The sequence below is a fragment of the Microtus ochrogaster genome, unplaced genomic scaffold (assembly GCF_000317375.1).
Source record: "Microtus ochrogaster isolate Prairie Vole_2 unplaced genomic scaffold, MicOch1.0 UNK26, whole genome shotgun sequence".
Classification (NCBI taxonomy): Eukaryota; Metazoa; Chordata; class Mammalia; order Rodentia; family Cricetidae; genus Microtus; species Microtus ochrogaster.
The window spans coordinates 1269067-1276565 of NW_004949124.1; the positions used below are offsets into that span (position 1 = coordinate 1269067).

General features: G+C 44.6%; 1 protein-coding gene across 5 annotated transcripts in view; it reads left to right on the plus strand.

Moving 5' to 3' along the window:
- Dpy30 (dpy-30, histone methyltransferase complex regulatory subunit) overlaps positions 1-4543 on the plus strand; it is a 19299-nt gene extending 14756 nt beyond the window's left edge. For 3 of the 5 annotated variants that reach the window (XM_005367942.2, XM_005367941.3, XM_026789700.1), the window contains exon 5: positions 4205-4543. In XM_005367942.2, the coding sequence (XP_005367999.1) occupies positions 4205-4277 (73 nt within the window). In that variant the 3' untranslated portion in view covers positions 4278-4543. Of the gene's footprint in view, positions 1-4202 lie in introns of all 5 variants that reach the window. The other 2 variants (XM_013354044.2, XM_013354043.2) reach the window with 1 other exon arrangement.
- The last annotated feature ends 2956 nt before the right edge of the window (positions 4544-7499 follow it).

Consider the following 7499-nt stretch of genomic DNA (forward strand, 5'->3'; position numbering starts at 1 on the left):
TGTGTTTTTACCTGCATATGTGCGCGCGTGTGTGTGCACCACATGGGTGTCTGGTGTTCACAGAGGCCAGAAACGGCATGGGATCCCTTGCAATTGGAGTTATCCTGTTTGTTAGGCAACAGTGGGTGCTAGGAATTGAACCTCGGTTCTCTGAAAGAGCAGCCAGTGTCCTTAACCACTCATCTTTGAGTCATCTCTCTAGCCCATCTTTTTTTCTCAAGGAGGGTCTTATGTAGCTCCTGCTGACTTTGGATTAGTTATGTAGCTGAGGAAGGCTATGGACTCATTTGCATACCCTGTGTCCCAAGTACTGGAATTACAGATGTGAGCCATCATACCCAGCTTCTAATTTCTTTTTTTGTGTAAAAAAAATGAGGAAATTTGTTTTGTAAACTAGTTTCTATTAGGTGTGTGCTGTGTTTTAACTCTAGGACAGTAATAATTGCTGTAGTAAATGGATATAAGTTAGTAACATAGATTAGTTAAATTTTGTTATATTTTAGTTGTGTGTGCGAGTGTGTATGTATGCGTATGTGTATGTCTGCTTGTGTGTACGCTAGGGTGTGTGCTTATGTATATGTGCAGCACATGCATGTTTGTATGCCTGAGTGTGTGTGGAGGTCAGAGGACCACTTTGAGGAGTTGGGTTTTCTCTTTTTACACATGGGTTATGAGGTTGGCAGCCTTGGTGGCAGGAGTCTTCCCTGATAAGCCATCCTGATGGCCAAGATTGATACATTAGTTTATTTAAAAGTTATGTGTCCTGGTTGTGGTGGCACACACCTTCAGTCCCATCACACTGGCAGAGACTGGCAGGTCTCTAGATGGTTGAGGTTCAAGCCAGTCAGGGTACTGTTGTGAGACACTGTCCTTAAGAACAAGAATGGGTTGGTGAGATGACTTGGCACTCACTGCTCTTGGAGAGGACCTGTGTTTGTTTCTTAACACCTACATGGAGGCTCCTAGCCATCTGTCACTCTGGATCCGGGGCATCTGACGTCCTCGTCTGGCGTCTGTGGGCATAAACATACATGTAGGCAAAACACCTATACATGCTTAAAAGAAACACACACACACACACACACACACACTGTCCATTACAGCATGTGCTTGGAATACATAAGGCTATTACTGACTAAATGAATCAACAAATACTTGTCTTTTGCTTTTGCTTGGTTATTTATAAGATAAGATTTATTTATGACTGAATATATCTTGACTCTGCTGTTGATGACTGGAATGTGGCTGGGCTGGAGTAAGAGCTTATTGGTAGGGTGTTGCCCTGGTGTGCCTGAGGTCCCAGGTTCAGTCCCCAGCACCATCCCAAAAAGGTAATCTTTTACTTTTTCATTTTTTTCCAAAGAAGGCTGCTATGTTAGAAATTCCATATATTCTAAATTTTAAATCACTATTATTGTTTTATTGGGACAGGGTCTCAAGTAGCCTAAATTGGTTTCAAACTTCCTTTGTAACTTTGATGACCTTGAACTGATGATCAACCTCTGCGTCCTGACCTCTGCCCGATTGCTAGGATTGTAGGTGTGCACAACTGTGCCTGATTAAAATTCTAAATACTACTATTAAATGCTAAAAGAAAAAACTTGGGGCCGGGCAATGGTGGCGCACGCCTTTAATCCCAGCACTCGGGAGGCAGAGGCAGGCGGATCTCTGTGAGTTCGAGACCAGCCTGGTCTACAGAGCTAGATCCAGGACAGGCTCCAAAGCCACAGAGAAACCCTGCCTCAAAAAACCAAAAAAAAAAAAAAAAGAAAAAACTAGGACGATTTTTAACTAATAATATGTTTTTAAATAGAATTCTTAGGCAAAGAGTTTTTGTAAAATCAGTCATTAGGTTAACCTAATTATTTGGTGAAAGTGGGTCTGTAGGCAGCTCAGAAGATTTTGCTGGTAAGGTGTGTTGGTGTGAGCAGTTGGGTGGCTGAGGCAAGAGAACTGTTAGTTCCTGGTGGACTGGTTTATGTAACTTTCTCAAGACATAGAATAGAAGGGGTTAGAGCTGAGGTTGTAGCTCAGTGGTAGAATGCTTGCTTACCTTGGATGCTGTTTAAAATGCAAAAGGAAATTATTTGTTTTATTTTTTGACACAGGGTCTCTTTACATAGCCTTAACTGTCCTGAAACTTACAGAGTTCCTCATATCTTTCTAGTGTGGGCAATCTATGCATGGGGTGATGCACTGGGGAGGTTGAGGCAGGAGGATCTTCTAGTTTGAGACCAGCCTGGTTTACAGAGTGAGTTCCAAGACAGCCAGGATCTACTCTGTCTCAAAAGCCAAACAAAAAGGCAAAACCTGGAGAGATGGCTCAGCAGTTAAGAGTACCAGCTGCCCTTCCAGAGGTCCTGAGTTCTATTCTCAGCAACCACATGGTGTTGCACTACCACCTATAGTGGTATCTGATGCCCTCTTCCTCTTGCAGGCATGCATGCAGGCAGACCGATCATACATATGCATATATTATATATTACATAAATAAATCAATTTTTTAAAAATAGGGTTTCTCTGTGTAGCCTAGCTGTTCTTGAACTTGATCTGTAGACCAGGCTGGCCTTGAACTCAGAGATCCATCAGACTCTGCCTCCTCAGTGCTGGGATTAAACGTGTGGTCCGCCACCTGGCTGATTTCCTTCCCCCCACATAAAAAAGGACACATGCCACACATTCCCCTAGCACAGGGAAATTTTTTTGTTTCTGTTTTTGTTTTTGGAGACAGGGTTTCTCTGTGCAACAGATCTGGCTGTCCTAGAACTAGTTATGGTAACTCAGTTTTCCTCATGCTCTCTTGCTTGCCTTCCTTTTTCTCCCGCACCCTGCCTTTTGGAGTAGGATCTATGGCAAATGTGGAGTTATTTAAATTTATATGGTTTTCTCATGTGTGAATTGGTTGTTGTTGCATCATAAATATTAATTTAAAAAATTTGGGCTGTCAAGATAGTGAATAAAGAGGCTTGCCACCAAGCCTGATGCCCTGAGTTTGATTCCCCAAGATCCACGTAACAGAGAGACTTGCTGTCTTTCACACAAGTGTCATGCCTCCCACAAAATATATGTAATAAAAGATTTGGAGGAAAATTGAAGTGTCTCTTTAAAAAGAAGCAGGTTGTCTAAATGAATGTTAATCATTGGACCTTCAGTCATCTGTGAGTTCATCTGGGTGCTAATGTTGCTAATGGCATGTCCCTATTGTTTGTTTTTTTTTTTTTTTTTTTTTTTTTTTTTTTTTTTTGCTGAAGGATAATACTTCAGAAACCACACATCCTGTAGGCATACAGCTTGAGTTTGTTTTGGTTTTTTTGAGGCACGGTTTTTCTGTGTAACTTTGCACCCTGTCCTGGAACTCACTTTGTAGACCAGGCTGGCTTTGAACTCTAGAGATCTGCCTCTAGGATTAAAAGCATGCACCACCACCGCCCGGTTTGCTTTTGTTTTTAAAAAGGTTCTCACTGTGTAGCTTTGACTGACCTGGAACTGGCTATGTAGACTAGGCTAGCCTCTGTCCCCATTGTGCTGGGCTTTCTTGAAACTAAACACCTATGCTATGTACACTAAAGTCATGAAGCCGAATACTGCTTGTATCTTAGAAATCTCCCTGAGGCAAGCAGCATTTCATTCCCCTGGGTTGTGGTTTTGGACTCAGTAGGTAAAGGAATTTGCTGAGCAGAGCAAACCTAACCACCAGTTACCTGATTTCAGTATCCAGAACTCATATGAGGGTGCTGGGAAAACTGGCTCCCGAGTTGTCTTTTGACCTCCACATGGGTGAGACATCTGTTCCCACCATGCATACATGTAATAATAATAAATAAAGATTAAACAAGACCCCATGTGTTTTAGAATTGAGTTTGTACTGGTTTTAGCTATAAAACAATTTAAGTCCTTTTAAATTTTAATATTGGCTTCTTAGTTTGCCTGTCTCACCATATTTGTTACAGATAACCAACCTTTAACTGGAAATGAAACATCCATTTTAAAAAATGGTGTAGCTGGACGGTGGTGGTGCACACTTTTAATCCTAGCACTCGGGAGGCAGAGACAGGCAGATCTGAGTTCGAGGCCAGCCTAGTCTACAGAGTGAGTTCTGGGACAGGCTCCAAAGCTACAGAGAACCCCCCCCCTCGAAAAACCAGAACAAATAAATTAACGTTTGTGCAGAATATCTAACCTTTGCATTTCTTTTCCCTTACAGACCGCCAAATCCCATTGAGTTTCTAGCATCTTATCTTTTAAAAAATAAGGCACAGTTTGAAGACCGAAATTGATTACTTGGGAAGAAAAGAAACATTTGGTTGCTACTGTAGATTTACATGATTATGAGGCAGCTTTAATTGCCATGATTCCCCTCCCCACTCTGGAACCTTCCGGACCACAGAACTCACTTCTGGAGTTGCAGAAGAGAACATATCCTCTGTCTGATTTAATCACCATACTTATTTAATGAGTATCATCTGTGCAATTTTTTTCTCAGATGGTCTTTTACTTTGTTTTTAAAAGACCTTCAAAATAAACTGTTAAAACACCATTAATTCATAGTTTTTATGTTTGTTTCCATGAACTGTTTGTAGTTTTGAATGTGATACTTTGTAGTAATTATATAGTAGCCACCACATTTGTAATATTTTACTTAAATGACCTCTGGAATTGAACTCTGTAGAGGAGCTTTTTTCCACTTTGCAGGGAAGTGTGGGGAGGTTAAAAGCCTGTTTAAGACAACACTGCTGGTAAGTGCTTACATGGGCGTGCAGCGCAGTCCCACCAATGTTCTCATAGCTAAGTAACAAGTACTTCAACTCCTTAGTCTTGTTGCATCTCTGCAAAACAATAAGGGGCTGAAGAGGTGACATCTTAGGTTATTTATTTCAGAGGACCCACATTTGATTCCTGGCACCCATACAGTGGCTCACAATGGTCTAACTTAGTTTCAGGGATCTGACCCCCTCTTCTGACAAGGCACACACAAGATGCACTTACATACATTCAGGCAAAACATTTATACATATAAAATTAAAAAGAAATACATAGCCGGGCTATGATGGATGGTGCACGCCTTTAATCCCAGCACTCAGGAGGCAGAGGCAGGTGGATCTCTGTGAGTTTGAGACCAACCTGGTCTACAGAGCTAGTTCCAGGACAGGTTCCAAAGCCACAGAGAAACCCTGTCTCGAAAAACCAAAAAAAAAAAAGTAGTATTTTTGTATTTTGCGTGTATTCCTATTGTCCCCCATGAAGAAATTGAGATAAAGTAGTGTGATGAAAGCTAGGGGGCACAATTAATAGAACTCTTGTTCTCAAATGGGAGGCAAGTTTCCCCCTTCGGTTATGTATGGGCAATGAGTGAGGTGGGATTCTGCTGACAGGGTAGAGCCCAGGATATTACGAACCTCAAAAGGTTCAGGACAGTCCATGTGCCCATCTCTCCCTCTTAGTCACCCAGTTCAAACTAAGTGGTATTAAAGTTGAGAAACCCTGCACTGGGAGCATATTAATCTTGTCTTTAGGTTAAGAGCCTGTGCAAAGGTGATGTTAATCAGGTAATGTTAATCAGATGCCTTCTGTAATTCCCCTTAATGGCCATGTGCTGTGGTGCATACTTTTAATCCCACTACTGGGAGGCAGAGGCAGGTGGATCTTAAGAGTTCAAGGCCAACTAGAGCTACATTAACAATTTATTCATTGTTTCCTTTTTGAGGTAAGGGCTCTACATAGCTTTGGCTGTCCTGGAACTCAGATCCTTCTGCTTCTGCTCCCAGAGTGCTGGGATTAAAGAATTTATGCCAGGTGGTGGTGGCGGCTCATGCTTTTAATCCTAGCACTCAGGAGGCAGATGCAGGTCGATCTCTCTGAGTTTGAGGCCAGCCTGATCTACAAAGTGAGTTCCAGGACAAGACTCCAAAGCTACACAGAGAAACCCTGTCTCGAAAAAACAAAAATAGAAAAAAAAAGTATGTGGTATATAGGAGATCCTGTCCCAAAACAATTGTGGCATCTGGCTGCCCATCTCTCCCTCCAAAGGCAGAGAGAGAGAGAGAGGACAGCCATGTTTACACTGGGTGTTCTATCCAGGCCAGTCAAGGCTACAAAGTGAAGCATTCTAGAGATCTTTAAAAACAGATTTAATTGTGTATTTGTGTGGAGGTATGTGCACGTAATTGTAGGTGCCTTTGGCGGCCAGAAGAGGGCGTCAAGTCCCCTGGAACTGGACTAAGGGATGTTTGGGAGCTGTCCAATGTCTGCACTGAGTCAACTTAGGTCCTCTGCAAGAGCTGCACGTGTTTTAACCTTGGAGCCATTTCTTCAGCCCAAGAGCTTGTATTTTATTCGTTAGTGTGGTCTTTTCTACGTTTGCTAAGTAACACAAGCTCTTGGGAGAAAGAAGCAATCTACCATTTTTCTTGTCATTGAAATTTATCACAGAGCTTTCCTCATGACATTTGAGAACCTGGCGAAAAAACCCAACCAAATAAAACTCTTTTCTTAGGGTATTAAGTAACACCGTATTTGGGTATTGAGAAGCTAGTTTTATGTGAAACTATGATATACCCGTTGTATGATTTCGGTCCCAAATACCTTCTGGGAAATGGGCAACTGTTACTCTTCCTAGTTTGGGAATCCTGCACTTCAAAGCCAAACCCACTTTCTTTGTGATTCTACCCAACTTGTAAAGGGATTCTTTGCTGCCGACACATACGTGGAATACTGGGATTTAATAAGTGAAGGGGTGACATTTGTAGTGTGCCTTACCCGAGTGTCAACCCCCTGCCCCATTTCACCCAGTAGGAAATAACTGAGACGATCTTTGCCACACTGCAGCTAAGATACAATTAGTACATATATCTCTGCCAAAGGTACTATTAGGTGGTAGGGACGAACCTGGGAAGCGAAGGCTGCATTTTTACAGCTCCCCTACTTCCCCTCCCCCCCAACCCCCGGGTCCGCTTCGCCGCACTCCGGTCTCAACAAATGAAACTTCTCGGCGCGGCCCCAGACTGGCATTCCTGGGCGACACCCCGAGGGTGGGAATCCGCCAAGGACGCAGTGGCAGGGGGAACCCCGGCCGGACTTGGCGGGCAGCAACCGCGTGCGTGCGTGTGTGCTGAGCCGGCGGCGCGCGGGGACAAGTCAGGCGACTCCGGGGGTGGGGGGTGGGGAGGGAAGGGGTTCTCCCCGCCTCGCGGCTGCGTCCTGCGCCCCGCGCCCTGCCCCCAGCCTCTGCTGGCGCTAAACCCCGGAGAGCGGAGCGTGCACGCTGAGCCTCCTCGGCGGGCCCGGCCGCGGCGCTGGGCATGCTCAGTGGGCCGGACCCGGTAGCGCGGAGAGTAAGGACGCCTGGGTTTCCCGGGTTCAGGGCCCGGCCCCGGGCTGTACGGGGAAGGGGGACGGGCTAGCACCGACCGCTGCCACCTGGCCTAAGGCCGCCCGACCCCGGATGGCTCGGAGCCCGGCCCGCTTCCGCCGTTGAGCGCGCCGCACGGCGGGCGGAGGCG